Source organism: Dendrobium catenatum, unplaced genomic scaffold (assembly GCF_001605985.2).
Source record: "Dendrobium catenatum unplaced genomic scaffold, ASM160598v2 fragScaff_scaffold_998, whole genome shotgun sequence".
NCBI lineage: Eukaryota > Viridiplantae > Streptophyta > Magnoliopsida > Asparagales > Orchidaceae > Dendrobium > Dendrobium catenatum.
In genome coordinates this window covers 1,746,559-1,771,969 of record NW_021319460.1, presented here as the reverse complement: position 1 = coordinate 1,771,969, position 25,411 = coordinate 1,746,559, and the positions used below count along the sequence as shown (strand labels likewise).

Genomic DNA, 25,411 nt, shown 5'->3' with positions numbered 1-25,411 from the left:
CCGCGTTGTGGGCGACTTCGGTCCGTTTTCTTCCGTCTCCATAGTTGGGAAAGTTAATTGACTCGAGGTAAGGCACATTATGCCTTTCTCAATTTTCAGAAATGTGATTTTTGACGGATTTTCTGTTTAAAATTTTTTTTTCGTTAGCAAAAAACGGGTATAACTTTGCACCGATAAAACTTTTACAGCGTAACTTTTGTTATGTTGTTGAGATTGTAATTTTGCACGTTTTGAATATTTTCTGAAAGTTTTTCACCGGGTATTTTGAATTATGCAGAGTTTTTATCGAATAGAAAATTATCTGGATGTTGAAAAATAATGCTTCAGTACAATAAAAGCTTTGAAATGATATTTTACACGATCTCTGGTAATTTGGTAATTTTCTGAAATTGTGAATTTTTGATCTGTTGAATTTCTGTTGTCTGTCGTTATACAATCTGACGATATTTTGATATGAATCTGATTTCTTTAAATCCAAAATGATTTGATATTTGATATGATTTGAATGATATCAGAAGGGAGTTATAAGGGGCCGGAATCCTTTGCAATTCTATCTGTGTCAGGGAAGGGAGGCATAAGGGGCCATAATCCTTTGAGATTCTATCTGGGTCCGGAAAATCTGAAAATGAATTCTGATTTGATAATTCTGTATATTTGATATGTTCTGGTGTTATAAGCACAAAAGGGAGACATAAAGAGCCAGAATCCTTTGAGATTCTGTCTATGTCCGGGAAGGTAGGCATAAGGGGTTATAATCCTTTTAGATTATGTCTGTGTCAGATATATGTGATCTGATTTATGATTTGATATATAATTTGGAATTTGATTTGAATATGTGATTTGTACAATTTTGTTCTTTGATTTTATATGATTATCTGTTATGTATGAAGGTTTGAATTCTGTCTGATTATCTGATTAACTGTTCTGTATGATCTGTTCTGTACGACGATCTGAATTCTGTTGATTATTTGATTTATGTACGAATATATGAATTATGTATGACGGTCTGAATCAATAAATGAATTGATATGCATTTCTGTTCTGAGATTTCGATTTTGTGCTTATGTGATTCGTTCTTTGATTATGTGATTCGAGGTGAACTGTTTTTAGAATTCGGTGAAATATTTTGAAATGAGTTTCTGGAGATTTTGATTGGCTAGTGTGATCTTGCTGAACTGTTGGCTCACTGTGGTTATCTTCATGATTTTCAGGTTCTGGGAAAGAAAAAGAAGTGTTGGATTAGCCGTTTTGTATATGATCTGAGATTAGGTATTTTTGGTACTTTTGATTTTTGTATAGTCTTGATTATTTTTCTATTCCGCTCTGTCCTTTTCGTTTATAGTCATGCACTGTAATGTACATGATTCTTTTTTAGAAAAGAAAGAAGAAATATTTGGATGAATTTCTGTATATTTGGATGTTGTGGTAGCTCTGTATTTCTGTATTTTAATTGTGAATTGGAAGAGAAGTCTGAAAACAAATTCCGAAATTCGATCCTGGGGTACATCCGTTGCGACACAACGTGATGGGATCCGTCCCGGTTGGGTTGGATCGTGACACTTATAGTGTTTGTGGATGACATGATTGTGATATATCTTGAAGAAATAAGAAGTGAAAGATCAATTATTTAAAAAATTTGATGTCAAAGATCTATAAACAAGCAAATGTCTCCTTGGAATTGAAGTGGCTTACATAGAGATGGGATAGTTATCTCTCAACAAAAATACATTCTCTATCTATTAAATGCAACAAGTATTAGAAGATGCATGCCTTCAAAAGTTCTAATCGAGTATTGCCATAAACTTAGATAGGCAGGCGATAGTGTGGAAGTTGACAAAGGGAGGTATTAATGCTGACTAGGAAGCTTATCTATCTTTCCCTTATGAGGCTAAACATGTCATACATTATAAGTGTTTAAAAGATATTGGAGCATAATCTAAAAACATATTTGCATTAAGTATATATAATTATTCAATACTCCAAACCAACAACAAAAAGGAATCTTATTCAAAAGAAAAAGATGACTCAATCTAGAAGCATACATTGATGCTAATTGGACAAGATCTTTTAGTAGTAGAAGGTCTACTACTAGTTGCTACATTTTCCTTTATGCGAAGCCAATTACTTGGAGAAGTAAGAAGCTTTTTGTGATATCGAAATCTAGCGCTAGAGTTGAATTTTGGGCTTTGTCTTAAGGGATTTGTGTACTATTATGGATTATCTGAATGACTTAAGGAGTAAAATGAGAAGATGCTATGAAATTATATTGTGGCAACTAGGGTGTCAAAAAATGACCCAAACTTTCGAGTTGATCCATTTAATAAATAGGTCTGGTTTGGGTCATGCATTTCGATGCGCTTATTAAATGAGTTGGGTTCAGGTTGACCCGTCAACCTGAGTTCAACTCGAAATTGGCTCGTTTAATTTTTTTTCTTAATTTCTTTTATTTATTAGTATAATCTTCTTTTCTTTTATCAATTAATCTAAAATTTATGATTAATAAGCTTATAAAAATATTTTTTTTAATTAAAATGGGTTATTGGGTCGGGTTTGGGTTGCTAGTGGGTCCGATTTGGGTTAGATTTTTTGACCTATTTATTAAACGGGTATTCGGGTTGGTTCAATTTCCGATCAGACTTGAACTTGATCCGTTGACTTGATTTGACATCTATAGTGACAACAAATTAGTCATCAACATCGCACGTGATCCAATCCAAGATGACCAATTATGCACATAAAAATCGTTCATCAAAGAAAAAAATTAGAGATAACTAATATGTATCTTATATTTTTAAACATACATGGAGTTGGCTGACATCCTAACCAAAGGGCTATGGAGCTCTACATTTTAGAATATCACCACCAAGTTAGGCATAAAAAGTATTTACTCTGCAACTTAACATGTATTAGTGATTCTAGTGACCGACTTGACAATCCACGTGATTACAAAGTTTGTCGTCTATCTAATCCATCACTTGTAATTGTGGGCTCAAGGGATAGAAGTTCCTTTCAAATTTTTAGGGTAATGAATATGTGTAAGTTGTATAATATATTCTATTATTTTTATTATAATCAATAGTTTTCATGGGTAGAAATTATCAATTTTAATTTAGAATCTTTTTGTGTAAGAAGAGGGGCAAGAGACTGCAAGGAAATATACATAAAATTCAAATCATTTCTCCTCTCTGTTGACCTCTGTATAATACCCAAAATGAAACGAAATGAAATGCATACCTGCTCTTACCCGTCGGATCCGCGATACCTTGCCGAAATCGTGTTGATTCGGCGCCGCTTGCGTCGCATCCCACGAATTCTGCTCAAACCCCGCTCGAGGAGGTTCATTTGTTCGTTAAATACCCAACCGAAGGAGGTCTTCGGCTGCTGTTCTCCATGCTCGACTCCACACACAACCCGATTCCCTTGCTTCTTCCGATCTAGAGAGAGATAGAGAGAGAGCCACCGACCTCTCCTTGCCTTAGCCTCCTTCAACGGCTTCCCTTGCCATCTGATCGAAAGTTACGACATTTTAATCGGAAGCAATAACTGCGAGCTCGCCGATGTGAAGGTAACTTACTACCTCTCACGTGCTTCTCGGCCAAATCCCATAAATCCGTCGAACCGAGAGAGGTAAATAAAAAAATTATAAATAAAATAATCATACTTAATTATAATTATGTCATTTTAATTATAATTAGTTAGAATTATTATTTTTAATTAATCATGTTTTTTTTTATAATTAATTAATTAATTATAATTAAATTTGAGTAAAATTAATTTAATTTATTATAATTTATAAAATATAATTATTATTAATTATTATTGATTAATTATGATTTATTAAAATTAATTAATATCAATGAGTTATAATTAATTATAAATCACACTTTTTTCTAGCGTGATGGGAAGGGAACCCGGTGCGACGCCTACGGCGAGGCGGGGTCAAATATAAATTGCTTATTTTTAAACCGGTGCTCGAAACCCCATGCACGCCTTTCTCTGGCGTGGTGAGGGAACAAATATTTTACGACCGCGGTGTCCTCTTTCGAGGGCATCTACCGTGCACGCTTTTCTCTAGCGTGGTGGGAGGCCCAGTTTTCCCCTAAACGGGGGAGACGCCGGAAGGCTGCCGAAATTTCGGGTAAACATAAGATCGTACTTGGGATAATATGGAGCTTTACTTGGACATTGATTGGAGCATCAAATGGACTTAATTCAAACTTAAACAATCAATAATAACTTCAATTTGAATGCAAACGAAACAAAAGAATGGCTCGAACTCAAGTGAATTACAGGGGACTTATGAATTCGAACCAGATTGAACAAAGGAGACCTATTTGAACATGCAAGTGAACTTGATTGAACGCAGGGGACTTTGATGTGGACTTATAACTTGAACAATAATAAGCTTGAACTTGAAAGTGGTACAAGGGACTTGATGAACTACAAAGGATTACACCCAAACTTGATTTGAGCTTTAATTGAATTTTAACTCATACTTGATTTGGAAATCAAATGATGTGAGCAAAGACTTGAATTAACCTTGAATCAACCTTGAACTATAAGGAACTCAAATCAAAACTAGAACTTGGAATGAACAAAGACATGACTTGGACATTTAAACTCAAACAAAGATTTGAGTTGGACTACAGTGGACACTGAACTTGAACTATACAACATCAAGGAGAACACGAACTTGACTTGAATCAGATGAGGAAGACTTGCAGGCTTGAACATTGACTTCTATGAACTGAACTAGAAGTTGTGACTACAAGGAGCTTGAACCCAAATTGAATAAAGAAGTTCAAATTGAAATCTAAATGAATTTGAATGTGAATGGAACAAAGGACAACAGGAGAATTATACTTAAAATCAAAACATGAGCAAGAAGTGTTTTTGAACTCAAAGGGATGAATGGACGTAAACTCATCTTGAACTTGCAAGTGGCGCAATGTAACTACAAGGGACTCGGAGTTGAACTTGGTTTGGATCGAAGAGGAAGTTGAAATCTTTTTTTTGAACAGTTTAAGTGGGCAATCCAAGTTTGAACTTGAATCACAAGAGAAGAAATATACTCAACTGTCCAAATTAAAATGATAACTTCTATAGGTTATATACAAATGAAAGCGGAGCTTATGGTGAATAAGGATCTTCTAAACAAACAGCAAGATCAGAGTCAATGATATTCTTCATTACAATATGTATGAAGTATACAATATCCCCCTGACACATCCACTTGCAAGCACTGATAAAAGCCTATATTGTCTTAAAGAAGCATGTAATAGTTGCTAGAAGAATTGAAAGAGGCATAGGCAAATACCAAACCCCAATATGTCACGAGGGTTAGCATGTAATGGTGGCACAAATGTTCTCACAGTCAACATGAAAAGTTGGAGCAATGACGAATACAACTAGACCCAGGATCAATAGTGATATGCAAGCAAATATTTTGGTCTCCAACAAAATTGGGAGGACTGGTGTGCAGCAAACATACACATGTATGATGATGATAATCAACAGTAGATAATAAATGTTGCAACATGGCTACAATCAATAATCAATCAATGGTTGAAAGATACATTGATCCACTATAAGCAAAGATATGTAGTGAATGTCAACTCCTACGATCATAGTAGAAGATCATGTCATACACCCGATGTGATGTTCACAAACAAATGTCAAAAGACCACAACAAATGCAAGAACTTATGAGTTAACCAGGAGATTAATTAGTGCACTACATCTACCCGCATAAATCATACAAGTAGTGCACGACAGTCTACCTGTACAAAGTAGCAAACAATTGATCCAGAAGCTGCTACGCCATGCCACCGAATCCGCAACTTCTATGCAAGCGGACAAAAGGCGTTCACAAATATTTCAAAATATCCCTGCACGTGCACCGTAGTTTGTATACACATAGGTACACTAAAAGGGGGTTTATAATCAAGTACCCGCACGGGCCCCGGCGAGCGTGTTATTGGTACACACGTGACGTCTAGGGATGTTGCACGGGTTATTTAATTTGAACCCGATTCTCTTAAGGAGATGAAAAGGAGTAGACATGGTACAATTATAAAATGCCCCCAAACACGCATGGGCCCCGGCGAGCATGTTATTGGTATAACACGTGACGTCTAGGGATGCTGCGCGGGTTGATAAGTGAATTTAAGTTCGAACCTGATCCTTCTATGCGGATCAGTAGGAGTCGATAGGGTTCGAACATTCAAACAAATACACTGTTGTGGCGACCAGTGTATTTGTTTTAATACATTCATATTAGGCCTTCAAGGCCTATAATCAAGAGAATTCACTAATAAAGGCATAAAATCTACGAAACCTGATCATCTATCGATGGCTCGACAAAGTGGACAAGGTTCATCCACAAAATTCAAATATTTTCAAATGGAAATGACCCCATGAACACCCCGATGATTACCGTGTTGAATGTGGATCTCAACCGGAGGGGTTCACAACTATTTTCAAATGCCACCCAAATGCTTATCAAAACTTCACAGAAAATCTCAAAATCCCAAAAATATTTAAAATTGAAATCAACCATCTGAATACTTAAAGAAAAATTCATCCACCCTCCGCAATAGTTTGCCGGGGTGGACAAATTAAAACTACTTCAGCTCACATAGAGCTAATGCCTAGTCGAAAATATCACTAGGATCCATTCTCAAACAATCTCCTAAAACTGTTAGTGATAATGTTTTCAGAGCGATGATAATGGATGAGTAAATGGAAATATAGCCACAAAATTTTAACACATCTAATTAACAATATTTAATTGTCCGTAAAACTTAGTGCTCGCAGGATCAAACGCTTACCACAAAACCAGCAACGGGACCGCATAGCCACATCAGCGAAGAGAGTGCATGCGACAATCCAAGCGTCTGCAAACAAAAACCAAACAACAACAAAAATTATTAGGCTCCAGCTTGTTTTTTCCCCCCTCAAAAATGACCTTAACTTTGAAAGTTATTAAACAAGTTTGAAAACAATTTATATTCACGCCATGCTAGTTCTAAAATACATCCGCAGAATAAGTAGCTTCTCGTGATTATTCTTGTTGTTCTGTCAAGTTAGTAGAAACTGAGATTTCTTTACATTGGCTTACTTTTTTAAGCTAAATACTACTTTTACCGGAACTTTAGATATTTTTAGTCTTCGAAGGTGGAGAAATCCGGGCATCTATTCTCCATGGGAAGAGTGACATCACTTCTTCTAAGTTGTGAATTTATTTATTTATTGAAATATTTAAGCTAGTTAAGTCAAACTCACACAAAACCTTTTAGTTGGTAATCAGAGCTCTCAATCAATACATCAAGATGATCTTTGTTAAATTTATTATTCAAAGTATATATATATATATATATATATATATATATATAATTGACCAATGAATGAAAGGATTGTAACATTAATAGTTAATCATAGAGGGGGACCCACCAATTGAGACAACTTAAGTGTTGCAAATGATCAACAAGCCCAAGGACAACTACCGCCATGTAATAAGTCTATTCCAACATTTTTTTATTTTTTATTTTTTTAAGTCTATTCCAACATGAGCAAATCAGATAGTCAAGCCAAGGATGGGGATAATGAGCTCTCTATCTAGTAGGCTAACATGATGGTGAGGGCACATTCTATATATTCAGACTGAACGATTAAAATGGTGAAGTACATTTGGAGTAAATGCAATTAAAGAATATTATGAGGATTTGAATTTTATAAAATTATAATTAGGCTGACAGTATTGTATGGATATAAATGCTAGGTAATAAAAGGTCGTCGATATTTAAGTTGAGCATTTACAAATTGAGAATGTTTGGATGGATGTGTTACAAAATTAGGAAATATAAATTAAAGAATAATTATATTAGAGAAACTATTGGGGTGATATCTATTGAAAATAATGTACTTGAAAATAGATCTGGGTGTTTTGTATATATATTTTGAAAGGTAGAAAATATGCTTACTAAATGAGTAAAGTTGGTATTTGAGGATTAGAAAGGAAAATGGGTAATCTAAGGTTATATTGATTTCAGTTGTTCTAAATGATTTGTGAAGAATAAGTTTAATACAGTGTGCTGCACTCAACGTAAAACAATGGAAAATGAGGATTCGTAGACAATCTCAAATAGTTGGGATAAGGTTAATTAATATGCTAGTGATGATGATAGGTATGCGTATGTCATGTTGTTTACATTTTTATATTAGTCAATTCATGTTGCAAATTCATAAAAAATCATGTTACCTGTTGTTACTCTTATGTTTTATTTATATGATAAAAAAAATTTAGTGCATATTGTGATTTACATAGAATTATTTCATCTTACTGAAGATGTGACTACTTTATTTTTTATACTTTCCATTAGCTCATATTAGCACAAGGCCTTTATGGTAAGACATACAATATCTAATATATACTAAAACTCATTTATGATCTTTCCTGTTTTCTTTGATTCTCAGCTGATGTTCCATAATTACCTCGTATTGTTTTTTGTTTTCTTTTTACATTTGCAAACCATGAGTTTTGCATGAATGAACTGTTTGTTTTTCTATTTTCTGAACTGTTGAGTCCATCAACTTGAAGCATTATTGGGTTGATTATTTTACTCTACCTCTAATAATTTTTCAATTTGCAGATATCTATTGTATGGAGACATATCCACCAAAGCTGCTCACCTGCTTGGACAACCTGAGGTAGAAACCCTTAAGAATAAAGCAACTCGTCTTTTACAGTGCAACTAATGCCTACTTTTGCATGGAGTCAGGTATCAAATTTCTTTGCAAGACTTATTCAAAGAGTTTCTCCGAAGAGCTACAAGCAAGCTCAAGGAGAGGTGTTTGTTACCCAGAAGTTTTTAGAGAACTTCTGTGGAGACCAGGTATTAACTCCCTCACTCGCTATAATTTCAAATTCATACAAGGCTGAGTTTTCATTCTTCTCAGAATATTTTTAATCCTATTAGTGTAGTTGAAGAGATTTCTCCAACCTAATAATATGGTTACAAGCGTTCTGATTCTCCTTGATGATGCTTCTTATATGTTATTCCTCCTAGCTGAGACATATATTCACTAGGAAACTCCTTTTGTGCTGGTCTTGCTACAAATTGAGTTTTAGATCCCTTTTTAGATCTTCATAAACCTAATAAAATCCTAAAGTGAGAAGTTCCTAAAATATTCTTTATTCAGCCAAAACATTGAGCTTCTCACTTTAGAAAGCTTCATAAGGCCTTGCGCTTTACTTTAAAATTACTTATTTGTATATTGAATTCCTTAAAATCATTAATTGCCTATAAAAAAATATTACTGGATTACATGTCCTTGTTATAAGCAAAGTCAAATCCATTATTTGTAATAACTAAAATAAACAATCATTGGGTGTAATAATGCTGTAAGCTTACTTAAACATTTTATCTCAGTTTGTCAGCTTGATCATGTCAAAACAAAATTTCCTTGTTATTAGAACTTGTAAATTGTTGCCTTCTATGAGTTTCTCATTTCACTCTATTAAATGGCAGGTCCGCTTCCTTGCGAGATCATTTGCAGTACCTGGCAATCATCTTGGACAGCAGAGTAATGGCTATCGCTGGCCTTATGGACCTGTAAGACTGTTTGTCTCTGCATCTTTAGCTTTTCAGCACGAGATATCCATGAAATGCCTCACAAATGCTCGGGAATTTGGTGGATCACATAAAGTGATTGGCCTAGAAGCTAGAAAAGAAGGATATAGTCTCTGGATAAGTATGCGTCCATAGATAAAGTTGGCTTTCTAGTTACCCTCTTAGGTTGACAGAGTGAATGTCCATGTATTGACTGTGTTGACCTCCATATGTGCACCACGATCAATTTAGTACATGGAAGAGAATGATGGACAATTGATGAGATGTCGCAAGAAATGAGTTTGAATTACATTGACTTGATCGAACATAATGAAAAGGATGATCTACAGATGTGATGTTGCGCAAAGTCGCCTGTTCACTTAATAGACCATGCCATTGTGTCCGGAATATTGAAATTAATGCAAAGGTGTTTAAGGCTATAATCAACAGGAACAGTAGCTTTGTGGTAACAAGGTGTGACCTGATGTTGTGCTTTGCTTACCCTCCTCCTTAGAACTTATTATTTTTTGGGTTGTCGTCTAGTAGTTATTCTTGTCCTTGTTCATTATTCTACAGCTTCCCAACTCTCCATTTTCTATTCTATTCATTATTTTAGTCAAGCACTCGTCTCTCCTCAGTCGCTAATTCAGTTGGTTTTGTTTGCATTGGCATTTAGAATTCAAACACACGTATTATTACTAAGTACAATATTTCCTGAAAATTCGCTTGAGCTAATTTTGGCAAAATGCTATGAAAGTAGCTAGGCTGGAGCAGAGGATTTGAGCTCAAATCATATTGCTGTAAGATGAGGTAATTTTGTGTTTGAGCTAACTTTTTCCCCTAGAAGTTTGCACATTATGACCTTAAAGTTCCATTTACATTAGGCAGATGTAAAAAATGATTAACTGAAGTTTAATTATTCAGCCTGGCTGACTCAACTTATTTGATCAGACTTTTTTTTAACATGTATAACTTATTCATGCATGAAACAGGTTACATCTATTTGGCATTAGCTTTGCCAGTCATAATATGCGACAGATTGTGGTGTAAGAACGTATTAGAATTACCCTCTGATGCAAATTATATGAAATTATAGACTTTTTAGATCATGGTTTTGAATTTAACTAGCAATCGGTGTTATACTATTTACAGTTCTGCAAATTCATCATCTTAGTAGTGCTTCATGCTAATTTGATGCCAAAAATGTTAAATTCGGTATGCTGGTGTACACAGGTTGCAATTATCACTCCATTCAATTTCCCTTTGGAAATTCCACTGCTGCAACTTATGGGTGCCCTCTATATGGGAAACAAACCGGTTCTTAAAGTTGATAGCAAGGTACATGAAATTAACTTCTTGAGTCTGAATATTTTCAATATCATTAAAGACAGTAATTAAACCAGTACTGGCTGGCTAATTCTGATATTGAACAAATAAAAAAAAGAAGGTGGTGAATGTCAGCAAGGATGATTATTATTGTGAATTTATTCGAGTCTGAATCTAACAATCCTGCTTTATATTTAGAAAAAAAAAACTGTAATTTTTCAGAATCTCATGTTATTTTGATTGGTTATTCTAAATTGGCACCAGTGAGACAAGTTAAATGAATATATTTAGTTGTAAATTCTATTCTAGCATGTTCTTTGCTGTATTTTTTGTTAATATACAATATTATGATGTCTGCAAAGCAGTACTAATATTAAGCAAGCATTGCAATGTGAAGGGTCTAGAACAAAAATAGCTTTACTGGACAGAAAGTGAAGTCGCATGCTGAGGTCGGTGTAGTGCTGCAAACTTGTGTCTCTTGCCGAATTTTTTCACCATAGGGGTAATTGTTAAATTCAGAGATTTCGAGTGAGAAAAGGCTTGATATTATTACACAAAGATATCCCTATTTATGGATCTATACAGGATATATTAATAAAGAAACAAATAACTACAAAATCATGCATAATTGCCCTAATATAATCCTTTCTAAATCAGCCACCAAAATATGGAAGAAGATCAATGTGATCCAGGCGAACCTCCCATGGATTCCCATCTTAGTCTTGGGATCAAGTGTTAGGGGATGATTGACATTTAAAAAAGTTTGGCGTGATCCAAGTGAGCCTCTCATGGATACCCATCCTGGTCGTGGCATCAAGTGTCAAGGGACAGCTGGGATTTAATACTTCCTCAAGTTGGGAAATACATATTTGTCATTCCAAGCTTGGTAATTAATCACAAAAAATTAGAGTTATCAAGTCTCTTGGTTCACCGTAGAGTCGTCCATTTGGTAAAAGTTTTGGGAGGGATTAGCTTCAGACGTTGCGGCAACAAATAATAGCGATGAAGATTATATCAATCAAGCTTGCAAGGTGTAGGGAAGCAATATGGCTCCGTTGAGCATTGGCCTTCAAGGCACTGGAAAATGCAATAAGGTTGGTGGTGGGACAACAGGAAAGTAGATTATTTTTTTTTTCGTGTTTGTCTCCCTCTCAGCTCTCAAGGGAAGGACGACAATGAAAGCACGACAGTAGAAAGGAAAAAAATTGTTTTTAGGGTTGCGGGGATAACAACAGAAAAATGTCTCCAGTGGCTCAACACTCAACTAGCAGATCTCTTCCGATCCGATCGATCTAGCCTTTGCCCTAATACAAATTTGTCGTCCAATTCCACCTAAACAGACTCTTGTTCGATCAGCCCCGCATAGGCGCATGTTAGGGCTTTAATCCCTCTTGTTTGATCGCAGGATGGAGTGTGGGTCTTGCACTTTTGCTTGTCCCGGCCCTAGACTTGCACGAGAGGGAAATGTTGGCTCTTTCTTGACGAACGTAGGAGCTCTCTCGCTCCATCTCTCCTCAGTTTTGGATGCACAAAGGAAACAAAAGGACCAATATTCCTTAGAATTTTGACAATGAAGGCTGGTGGAATGACCAATATTCCTTAGAATTTCGTCAATGAAGGATGGTAGTGGGAACATGTATTTCTCATAATTCCAGTAATGAAGGCTGGTGGTGGGAACCTAAATTCCTCAGAATTCCGACAATGAAGGCCAATGCGGGAACCTGAGAACTAGCAAGTTCCAACTCCTTCAAGTTAGGATTAAGTCTTTCAATCTCTCGGTAGCCTCACCCTCGATATCCACGATCGACTCCCTACTTAGGGAAGTAGCGTATTTCACCATCTGCCATTTGCATGCTCATCAACTCTTAGATCACTATATGCCTATGATACATAGACATGGACACTACGACACTGCTATGCCACGAACACGGGACACGTCAATTATTGAAAATATAGGACATGGACACGAGTTGAATATGATATTATAATTTTTATATTTAAAAAAAGTGTATAAAATTGAATAAGTATAATATTAAAAGTAATTTAGAAATACTAAGTCATTTAATTAGAATTTAGGCTTAAAATAATTTATATTAAGATGTCAAGAGTCGGGCGTCAATATCATGCATCAAGCATCGAGAGAGGAGACAACAATACTATCAAGAGTTGAGCATCGATGTTATACAATAATTATTTGGCTTTGATATCAAGAGGGCTCCTGTCGTTGATGTTGAGAGGGTGTTAGTCGTCGATGTTAAGATGACGTACGACAATGATGAGCTGTCAAGTTGTTGGTGTAGAAATTGCTAGTGTCGAGTATCAATATCAAGATAGTGCTAAACTTTGACGTTGAGATGATTTTGAAATATTAATGTTGTAAAGACATCAGACTTCGATATCGAGATGACATCGGACATTGTTGTGAAACTAGAGTCATGACCTGCTAAAGAGAAATGAAAATGAAAATATTCGATGAATGAGGTATTGAGTGCGAGGGATTGATTTGGTGCTGTGGATATAAAATAAATAATTTAGTTTTTATATTTTAAATAAATAAAAAATTTAAATACAAGAAATTCTATTTAAAAGAATTCATACAATATTTAAAGCATGCGTGTCCAATTTTTATTTAATATTTTTTTAATTTGACAAGTTTTTGGCGTGCTTGATACATGTCGGAGGCATATCAGACGCGTGTCGTGTCGGATATGTGTTGGACATTGCACGTCTCTTTGAGAAGAAGTGTCGGTGCAGCATAGTCGTATCATGACTATTCATGACTATTGCAGTGAACTGCCTTACCACCAAGAAAGACATCTTCTTCTCCATTGCATGCATTGTATGGGCAACTCCACGTATCATGACTGTTCGATCGGCTAGCTTTGAATCCGTCAAACCGATTTTAGTCCAAATATGACCAACAAGGTTCTCAATGACAATTCCGTCAGCAGCAACGAAGTAGGTGAGAATGTGAGTTACAAAGTGGCATTTGTTCAATTTTAGGGATTGATCCCAATGGCGATGATCTCGGGAGATGTTGACTTCTTATGTTGTCAAGATGGAGGCTTTGATCTTATTATGCATCTCCCAAATCTGAGGGTAGCAAATCGGGAATATGTAGAAGTGGTTGGGATTTAGGGAAAGGAAGGTCTCCTCAAGTGGAGGATTTGATGGCATGTACAACAGCTCTCCAATCGTTCGTTCCTTGCTCGGTTCGGCTCCAGCACACGCACTAGGGCCTGTTATCCTCCCTCAGGCATGCACGTAGTTCCTGCTTATCAATTTATTTTGACACTGACTTTTCATTTCAATTATGAACTTCTTTATAATTTTTTGTGAATTTATGAATTAATGTTGAGTGTACCATCATGCATTCCTATATCTGTAGGCATTTTGTAGAGATCACCTATCAAGACTTTGATGAAAATTTACACCTTTTTATCGTACGAATAAAGCCACATAGTTTATCAAATAAGAGAGATTATGACTTGACTACGATGAATCTTATCTTTATAAATACCCCTCTGAATCAATACTAGTCACTTGTCCATACACTTACTCAGAATACATATATCATCTAGCATGTCCTTAGAACCTCTATTTTACCTAAGGTTGGAGATCACCCCACTATTATTGGTTGTCACCTAGCTGATCATGTATGGCACAGAGTTTGATGCTACTAATATGATTATTGGATATATTCAAAATCTTAGCTCCTTTAAATGACTAAGAGCTTGACATAGGCAAAATCTAGCTCTAGGACACACATAGTTGCTTATGTCTTAGATACGAAATACCAGCTTACGTATCCTGCACCGACATACATATTTTCTATTTTTCTATACTGATAGTTCCTTCCATGTTCTCTTTCGTGATAGACACTGCAGGGACGAGCCCACAGAGGAGGAGAATGAGTTCGATGAGGAAGGGGGAGACCATCCAATACTAGTAGCAGCTCCAACACTAGCACTAGCACCAACATACCAGCCCCAGGTTTACGACACATTGGTAGAAAGATTTGATTGCATGAAGATGAGATTGGATACACTTCCAGGAATGTACTCAACATTGGGAGCAGCAGCACGAGGTAGATCGAGCATGGTTCAGTGACCAGTTTTCTACCATTCAATGTTACTTAAGCCAACACCGCCACCACTTTATGAAAGACCTTCTTACTTTTAGTCTTGTGTGATGTGTTGTAGCTTCTCTTTGTCGTTGTAGTTTGTTTTGTTTATTGCTTTTATCGGTCGGTTTATTCTCCTTTTTTGTGATGTCAAAAGGAGGAGTAGGATGTTTGTTGGTTATAACATCATGCAAGAACGAGCTCTCCCTCTCTCAAGCTCTCATTTTTAAAAAACCGAATGTCTGGCTCTGATACCATGTTAAATTCATAGAATTGGAGAGGGAAAAGGCTTGATATTATTACAGAAAACTATCTCTATTTATAGATCTATACATGATTTCTTAATAAAGAAATAAATAACTACTAAATCATGCATAATTTCTCTAATATAATCCTTCTTAAATCATTCACCCTAATATGGAAGAAGATCAACGTGATCCAGGTGAGCCTCCCACGGATTCCTATCTTGGTCGTGGGATCAACTGTTAAGGGATGGCTGGGATTTAACAAAGTAAGCCTCTCACGGATTCCCATCGTGGCCGTGGGATCAAATGTCAAGGGACGACTGAGATTTAATAGTGAGAAATACTTCCGCTTGGTGAATTCTAAAGAAAAAGACAACTGTAAGACTTCTGAAAGACAAATCAGCGGAAATGAGGATAATAAAGTTCAGTGATGCATGAAATTATCCTTGATAAGATAGTGCATTTCAGCAATGCAAATGTAAAACTTCATGTCTTTTCAGCATTATTTCTTTATTTTGACTCAATAGTTAGTATGTTCATTAAATCTGAATTGAGTGATGTTCAATACCTACAAAATGAATGGAGTGAAATCTGTAACTGCAGCAGCAGCTATGCAATTTATTCTTTTTAACTCTGTTGGAAGTTCTTGTACAATCATTTGTTTTATTTATTATGGCACATGATCAACATCTTTTCCATTTCAGCAGACGCTGAACATGGATATTTAGTATTGAGATTGCTGAAATTTATATGATATGATTCATATATGCTTTTTCTTGCATTGGAATCATCAATGTGATTTGATTCGTAGGTGTGCATTGTGATGGAGCAAATGATCCGGTTACTTCATGAGTGTGGGCTGCCTAAGGAGGACGTGGACTTCATCAATACAGATGGCATGACTATGAACAAATTTTTGCTGGAGGTTTGCTTTTCTCATAACACCTCACAGAAAAGCAATAAGTCATAATGAGTTGCCAATATATCTTATCTAGTCATCGCTTGAGGGTGGGTCCGGTGCATTAGTTAATAACCTCTACTGTATTCTTGAGATCCTAGGTGTAAGTCATTGGAAACAACCTCTCTACAAAAGTAGAAATAAGCTGCGTACATTAGTACCTTTTGAGAACTTACATTAGTGGGAGTGCCATGCATAGGGTACGCCCTTTTTATTAACTTGTCATTGCCCACCACAGATACTTTTCGTGCTTCTTGCAGTTCGGAGTTTCTTACAAAATAACTAAAAATGCACTCTATTTTCTATAGAAACCATGGCTGTTCTTGCTAATTAAGCACTTAAAGAATTCACTTTCTGCTCAGTTTTGCAAGTGATCTAGCATACTTCATCACCTCATTTCTATGCCCTTCTGTTTTATATTTTGAGTTTAATCAGTAGCAATCTAAATTCATTTTATCAACTTCCTCATAAGTATTCTTTTATGGAGATTGTAACATATCATCTTCCTTTTCCTTTCTTTTTTACATTTTTACTTTGTCTAAATTTTGCAGTAGATGAGCTTATAGAAACTAATTGGAAACGTGAACTCTAGCATCTAAATTATTAAGTTTGAAAGCAAATGTTCTCTTTAAATTTTCAATTGTAAGTTTTCTCTATTGGATAGAATACTTTCTTGTATATAATAAATATGAATTTGACTACTGCATTTTCTCTCTCTTTGGTAGGCAAAACCACATATGACTCTGTTTACTGGGAGCTCACGAGTAGCAGAAAAGTTAGCTGGTGACCTGAGAGGGCGAGTAAAGTTGGAAGATGCAGGTTTTGATTGGAAAATACTTGGTCCCGACGTGCAAGAGGTCTCCTCAAGCAATCAGTTTAGACAGTTCTGTTTTGGGGAATAGCACCTGACATCATTTTTCCTTAGTTTTCTTTCTGTTTGTCCTTAGAAAACTATTTGCTTCTTGATCTTATCTCATCTTTCCTGTAGATTGATTATGTCGCATGGGTATGCGATCAGGATGCCTATGCTTGTAGCGGTCAAAAGTGCTCAGCTCAGTCAATATTATTTATGCATGAGGTACTTTCTCAGACTATTTTTATTCTGTACTCCCTATTGTAACAGAAAGCAACCCTTAACTTGCATTAACATGATTCATAACATAATTCTATTTGATAGAAATGTGAAATATTTGGGAGAAGGGACTTAGAAAGCGCAACACCTCATACATTATATCAAATTTTATTATCTAAAATAGATGTACGACCAAGCAGTTAAAAGATTTGCGTATTTGAGTAATTGCATGCAGAGAAAGAGGTGTGGAGGAGATATTTATTTATATAGGAGATATTTATTTATATAATTAATTAATCAATCAAAGCCATTTCCCATTATTGTCATTTACTCTACCAATCTATTTTTTGTTCATTTAATAACTTTGGTAGAATACGATTCATCAATGTAACTTGCGTAGTGTCTATGTAATTATATTTCGTTATAATGCTAAATAATGTTGGTTATTAGTTTTTAACATAATTACTAATCATCATATTATCTTTAACTTTTACTAATTATGTAGTTAGTAAAACATTATCCATTGAATAATTATTATAGCCATTAAAATTATTCATAATTTTGTTAAAGACTCTATTACTATACGTCTAATCAATTATATAAAATTAACAAAAATATTTAATATTATAATAAAAAAGTACTGATTAATGGTTACCCGCTATTCACAGAACCTGAGAGTCAAGACTAAGATTTTAAATGTCTATTATTGAGCTAATTGCCAAACATAACCATGATTAGTCTGCTAATTAATGTCATTACCAGTTTACAACTAATACTAAAGTTCGTAACTTTTATTTAATTTCTTAATTAATGTGCATTTTACCACCTATTTTTCCTTACTACCAAATTATCTTAGAGATTAAAGATAAATCTCAGTAGAGTTAGAAATTGGTTTGCAGTACAATTAACTTGAAGATATTAGTTGGTTAATAGACTAGCGGTGATAGGCTAAATCTTACTTGCAACCAAATGGACACACTGGTTTTCACCATTCTTTGAAGAAAAAATGTTGAAAAAAAATATAGAGCTACTAATTATATTGGCAAGTACTAATTATTAAAAAAGAGCTATGCGATTACTACAAGTATTTAAATTTTAAGATATTATTTTTGAGTGACATTGCATGCACTTGAATGAGTGTTCTGATGATCGATATGTTGGTTGGGAAATGTTAGAATTGATACGTTACATTTCTAGAAAAGTCACTTGATTGACATGAATCTTGAGACAATTGTTGACTTGGAAACTTCCGGAATTAAATTTAGGATTGCATGAACTCTGATTTTTGCAAACTTATAGTCGAACCAAACATTTCAACGAGACAAATACATTGGCGCCACAATTAATCCTACTTGATTCCAAATGAGCTTAAATCAAATATTTGAAAAATAATTGAAAAGTTTGGGACATAATAAAGGACTAAATGATCTCCAAATCATGCGAGTAGCATGGTTAGAAAAATTCTATTAACTCAAGATTTTTCAATTTTGACATTATTGAGGCATTCAAATGTCCGATAAACAATCTATAATAAAGGGGATCAATATGGGTTGGATAGAGAGTTTTAATTTCTAACAAAATTCATTAAATGTTTCTTCCAAAAATTTATAAATAATACCTCATTTTTTATTGACCAGAGAAAGAGTGGGGGGGGGGGGGTTAAAAGAGCTTAAGAACTTTGTTTTTCTTTTATGATTACCGCTGATGATTAATATCAACAATTGCTACCACTATTACTCAAACTCTGCCATTCAACTAATTTTGTATGACTATTAACATCCAACCTTATTATTTGCTTCAACTAACTTATGTGATTCCCTTAATGGGAATCAAACAATTATTTTCAATTTTGTAATGTTATCTTCTTCAATTGTGGAGAAGAGCGGATTTTTGTATCTATAATAATATAGTGTATTATTGCAATTGGGTAAAGCCTCGTGGTTTTTGACTGTCTTGGATTTTTTCATGTAAAAAATTATGATTCCTCTAATTTTTATCTTTTTGTGTTGGATCTTTGTGTAAAGATTTTAAAATTTCTATTGTTGTAAAATTTCTAGCATATAACAAAAATATAGGTTGATGATTTAGGCCTTAACTTTAGTTTATTGTTTGCTTCTAGAAGAATCTACTTAGTATTTGCTCATTTCCAATTGTGCTTAAGAACATAAATATCACTTGTGTGTTTATCCTCTTTGATAATTTTTTTATTACATACGATATCTAATGATTGTAATAGGATGTTTCTTTGATATCATATTCACTTTTGATCTTTTATTTTCCCTATTTTATATCGATAGTCACTTTAAACCATATACACATTATATCTTCTGCAAGCATTTATCATGAAATATTCATAAATTGTATTTTACCTTATGCAGAACTGGGTTTCAACTTCCCTTGTTCCTCAAATAAAAGAGCTCGCAGAGAGAAGAAAATTGGAAGATTTAACCATTGGGCCTGTTCTTACAGTAAGGCCTTTTTTTCACCTTCCTTGAAGCTATAAGTAATGGAAACTGTTTAAGGTCAAAAAGTACAGTTTGTAATTAACTATCATATAATTAAACTGCATCTTTAAATACAAAATTTTAAATCATTGTCATATAGAATTATCTTACAGATTTAGTATTATGAATTTGAAATGGGTGTTAACCTTCATATCAAAACCAAAAGAGCAAAAGAGAGAAGAAACCATGAATCCATCATACATACATCGCATATCTGTCGGATCCGCAAAATCTGGCTCAAATCATTTTCTTGGCAGCTGAGAAAAACTAATGCAACATTGAGAAGCTAGATTTCTTTAAAGCAAGACAATAAGAGAGAAGTTTGTTAAGTATCTTACATGTTCTGATTAGATTCTGATGTTGCAGCAATAGCATATTGGTTAATATGTAAATTACAATTTTATTTGTAAAATGGTACCTCTTGTGATGCCTCAACATCTAAATCTGAAAAAATTGCCTATTTTATCACTAAATTAGTCTACCAGGGCCACTAATTTTTATTTATACAAGCAAATCCAACAAAAACAATTGTAAATTTTATGCATCAAAATATTTTTATGTTGATTCCTCAAAATTCATATACAATAATTAGAAATTTAATCTACAACATCACTTTAGCACTCATCATTCTTGGTTACAGATTTACAAACATTGGGGGCATTCTAGTGTCCTCTCCTAACATCAGCAAATCTATTTTTCTTATCACTACTCTCTCTTCTTATTACTTCTTCACATGCTCTCTTTTTGCTCGTCTTATCTAGACTAGGGAATGGTTAAATTATTTTCTACCAGTTTTACTCTCTACTAACTCATAAATCTCTTGGATCCTCAGTGATACTAACAGATGCCTTAGTTTATCCTTTAATCCTCTTAGAAATCTGTAGCATTTCTTTTCAACAGTACTGATCAGGTGAGATATATGCCTAGCTAATATAGTAAACTCAATTTTGTATTGCATCACTATCTTGATCCCTTCTCTAGCCTTATGAAAGTTTCCTGCATCTGCTATCATGTTGATGGGGGTACAAACTAGTCTCTTAAGACAATAACAAACTCTGTTCAAATAATCTCTGTATTCATCTTTCCTTGGAATTTCTCCTTGTGCTATCCTATCCACCATTTCTCAGTTTCACACTCAAATAAGAACACTGTCAGTGGTACTCTCTTGTTCTCTAGTCACTGCATGCTCTAAAAAATTTTCTCTATTCTCAATAGCCAGTCCTCTGCAAATTGTGGCTCTACAACTCCCTTAAGTAATGAGGGCTTCAACTTATGAAATATCTATAAGTGCTTATTCTCTTTAGTTTTCATGCTCCCAACCTGTCTACTATGTTTATCACTATCAACTGAGCTAAAAAACTGGTGAATTGCAATATAATGTCAAAGCTTCCTAGGGCTACTATACTCTGCTCATTTAGTGCTTCATTATCAAATGGGTCCATCACACTCAGTATAGTTTTTTTCTATTAAATTATAATTTAATCATATATATGTATGTAATTACAAATGCAAAAATGAATGCACATTAGAATTACCCCATTTCTACATATCTCAATCAATTCTATAGCTTTGGTTACAATCTAATTCTTTCAATAACCATTACTCTGATACCAAATTTATGATGCCTTGATCTAAATTTGGAAGAATTGCCTATTTTATCTTTAAATTAGTCTACCGGAGTTATTAATTTTTTATTTTTACAAATAAGTCCAACAAAAGCTACTATAAATCATATACATAAAATATTTTTATATTGATTCCTCAAAATTCATTACAATAACAAGGAATTCAATCTACAACATCACTATATCACTCATCATTCCTAGTCATAAAAGAATAAAATCAAAATATAAAGATCAAAACTAAACCTATAAAACTTGATCTTTCTCACTCTACTAGATCTTGCCCCCTTCTTGAAAACATATAAAATCATAGAGTTAGCTAACTACCCTGTAGATTATTAGAACTTACAACTATAATGAATGCAAAGTAATAGAAACGGTATACATGTAATCTTTTAATCCAAATAAATATGAACATGTAACTGTAAAATTATATATTAATTAATATGAGTAGTAGTATTTTTATACTGCTAATGAAAATCAATAGAAGTAATATAATTTAGATTCAGTGATCAGTAGCAATTTAAAGGATTATTATGTTCTATCATTTCTATCTATCATATCAAACAAGTGTACATTTATTCTATTTATGTCGTACAACATCATATATCATATATTCTTGTAACAATCTTATCAGTCATATAAGTCTTGTCATATGCTTATATCAGTCATATCATGTATCATGTTCATATCATATTATATAATTTCACTTATGCAATTTATCATGCATACACATATCATATGCATATGTAAGCAGGTTAGAACATTTGGTGTTTTCTTGTTTTAGGTCATGTAGACTAATTGATGTAGAACGGAAATGCCGGCTTTGCTAGGGAGAGGATCTCCTCTCTCAAAAATCTGAATGCAAGCCTAGGTGATGCCTTGGGAAATTTCAGCTTGATGGGGAAGAGAAAAACTAAGAAGAAACTCAGATTTTGTCTAGGTAGGAGAGGGGAAACAAGCTCCAAGCTCATCTCAAAGAGAATCACAAAAACCTGGGTAGACTTTAGGCATAATTCAACTCCAAAAATTCCAATTTTTCTGTCCAGCAAAATTGAAACAATTTCAGATTTTCCAAGTGTGGTAGGTAGGGAGTTGAGATGGAGGATTTAGCCGTGAGTCAAGAGAGGTATTGGAGAGAGAAAAGGGGAAGAAGGGAATTGATTTCCTAAATCAATGATTTGATTTAAGAAATAACTGCAAGCATTGGGGAATTTGGGAGATTCAGCCAGGTGGGGAGTTACGGGAATGAAATTGAAATAAAGAATTAATTCCTAATTCCCTCTACAGAATTTGGAAGGTGGGGCTAAGGCCATTTGAACAGGTGGGATGTGAAGAAGGAATTATGGGAGTTGTAGGAAGTAATTAAAGCAACGGGAAAAAGGAGGAGTCACGCCTTAATGGCTATGAGAAAAGCTGAAGGTAACGGCTTGGGAGAATAAGGAATCATTAAAGCTCATTGATTTGCATTTAGGAATTAATGAGGTGATTGAATGTCCTCAGATTTGAATTTAAAATTCAAGTGAATTTAGAATTCAGTATTGAGGCCCCAGCATAGCATAATATTAAAGCAGTTTAATGGAATTCTCAGAATTTTATACGAGGAAGTTTCCTAAAGTAAGGCAATCAATTAACTTAATTTGAATTTCAAATTGGGATTGAATTACAATTAAGAAGATTGCCTGAAATTAAGGATCTAATTTAGGAAAGTCAATTTTGTCTCATGGGAGATTTGAATTTCAAATTTCAATCCCATGGAGAGAGGCCAGCGCTAGTAGAGGGATGGGGCCAAGGGGACGGGTGGAGGGCCGGCGGTGCGTGGTTGCCTGGGAAGCTGGCGGCTTGTGGGAGCCAAAGGGGCGGCGGCAATGAACTTGCTCCGGCGCAAGGGGCTTGGTATGAAGGGATTAGCCGTGAGATGGAGAGGGTATGAGGGATTTCGGGTGGAGGTGAATCCGGTGGCCAACGAAGATGGGGAGGAGGAAGAAGATGAACATAACGACGAAGAGCAATAAGAAGGAACAAAAGAAAATAAACAAAATATCAAAGATACAACCGCGAGCCCGGACACATCATGCGACTGACGGGTACTACGTTGCCCTTCTCCAGGGACTTCACACCACGAGCCCGGAGACATCCTGCCGGCTGGTGGAAACTCCGACTTCCTGCCATAACGGATTTCACTAACGTTCTTCCCAAAGAACCCAAGTGCAAAACACAATTTTTTTTTGTATCAATAATCCATCATCCAATACAAGAGAAGGGCTTCTATATATAGGCCTCAAGAAGAAATTAAAAGACACATTGGCCCCTTGGGCTTAACATCAAGAAAAAGAGGGTAAAAGGGAAATTGCAAAACTAAATTAAAATACACTTAATAAACGAAAATAACACACACAGTGAGTCTCGGTACGTCCGATCTTCAGCTCCACCTCGATTGGCTGGACGGTTGGATGTCCGCATCACTGAATCCTAATAGAAATCAAATCTTAGTTATGTCTATCCATTGTCAGGGAATCAATCTCATATCATAAATTACAAGTTTTGGTGGATTTTATATAAGAAATCATCACTTTATGTCTATTGGCCGTATCATTCAGTCAATATTCTTTTATTACCTTATTCACATCACTTAGGGATACATTACAAATTCTATTTAAAGGAAAGCCCATCAATCTCTCTTCTGTTCATAAAAACAAACACGATAACATTTTTCCAACTAATCTGAATAATCAATCCATTTTTAACCACCTTTTTTCACTTTTATACAAAATAATATTACATCATAATAAGATATAATACACAACATTAAATATACACATTGCATTGCATTCTACATGCAAAATATAAAAAATAAAGCAATGTGCTCATCAGCTATGTTATATATGTATTATACCAAATATATGGAAACCGCATGAATAAAAATAAATCAATGCAATATTATGTATTTCATATCCAAGTGTAATACACTAACTCTTGATCATTTATAAACCTTAGTATTACTTGCCCAATTTCTTAACAAAAATGACATATAAGCAAAATTTTCCTGTGAAAATTCAATATAAGCCCAAATGTTCAAAGGGAATGATATCTACCAATATCTGAAGTTTTACACGTTGAAAAATTTACTAAAAATGAGAATATTGGCAAATTTTTATTCAATTTTTGATATGGAGAAATAGGAAAAACCACAGAATAAATCTTAAAAACAGAGTAGAGTTAAGGTTACTTATCATATTAGAACACTTTTTATAAATGGAGTGATTTGATGAATGTTGACCTTCAAGTTAAGCAGACAAAAGAAAACAATTTTCTTTGCTTAAATGTTATGTACTGTACCAAAATTCCTGCCAAATCACCGTCGCCATACGTGCCATCCTCCTGCAAACGGCGTTGTTGTCGACCCCATCCCTTGTATGTATCATCTCCATCTCTTTAGCATCATTAAAAGGAGAATGAGTGAAGAGCTTCAGCTCTTCCTTCTAGTATCTGAGCCTTTCGCAAGCCTTCCGAAAACCATACGGCCCTACCCGATTCCTTCACTCCGTCGCTGGACCTCTCTCGCACTTCAATGAAGAACCCAGACCTCCACACCTTCGATCTAGCTTCACTGTGCTGAACTCCAAGCCTCGGTACGTACCTCTTCCTGCACTCGATCTCCTTCACGTCGAACTTATCCCGACGAAGCCAGCAGATCGACGTTCTTGTCCGACTCCCGCCCACCTTCCCGATTTGTTTGATCCGCAGAGAGAGAGATAGATAGATAAATAGATTAGATAGATAAGATAGAGAGTGAGAGAGAGAGAGGGATCATTTTTTTTCTCTTAACCTACGAAGACTTGCTTTCAGCCTCTGATCTCCACAGCTTCCTCCAGTCAGAAGTCGAAGCCATCCGCAAATCCCGATCCCTAACTTGCCGAAACCCCTAAACCCGCTGACTTTGCTCCTTCT

General features: G+C 34.9%; 1 protein-coding gene across 5 annotated transcripts in view; it reads left to right on the top strand.

The window, feature by feature from the left end:
* Nucleotides 1-25,411, top strand: part of LOC110106675 (delta-1-pyrroline-5-carboxylate dehydrogenase 12A1, mitochondrial) — a 54,289-nt gene that overhangs the window by 18,738 nt on the left and 10,140 nt on the right. For all 5 annotated transcript variants that reach the window (XM_020836633.2, XM_020836632.2, XM_020836631.2 and 2 more), the window contains 8 exons: nucleotides 8,651-8,708; nucleotides 8,780-8,893; nucleotides 9,530-9,613; nucleotides 10,844-10,948; nucleotides 16,116-16,229; nucleotides 16,988-17,119; nucleotides 17,251-17,340; nucleotides 19,713-19,802. In XM_020836633.2, coding sequence (XP_020692292.1) covers nucleotides 8,651-8,708; nucleotides 8,780-8,893; nucleotides 9,530-9,613; nucleotides 10,844-10,948; nucleotides 16,116-16,229; nucleotides 16,988-17,119; nucleotides 17,251-17,340; nucleotides 19,713-19,802 — 787 coding nt within the window. The remainder of the gene's footprint in view (nucleotides 1-8,650; nucleotides 8,709-8,779; nucleotides 8,894-9,529; nucleotides 9,614-10,843; nucleotides 10,949-16,115; nucleotides 16,230-16,987; nucleotides 17,120-17,250; nucleotides 17,341-19,712; nucleotides 19,803-25,411) is intronic.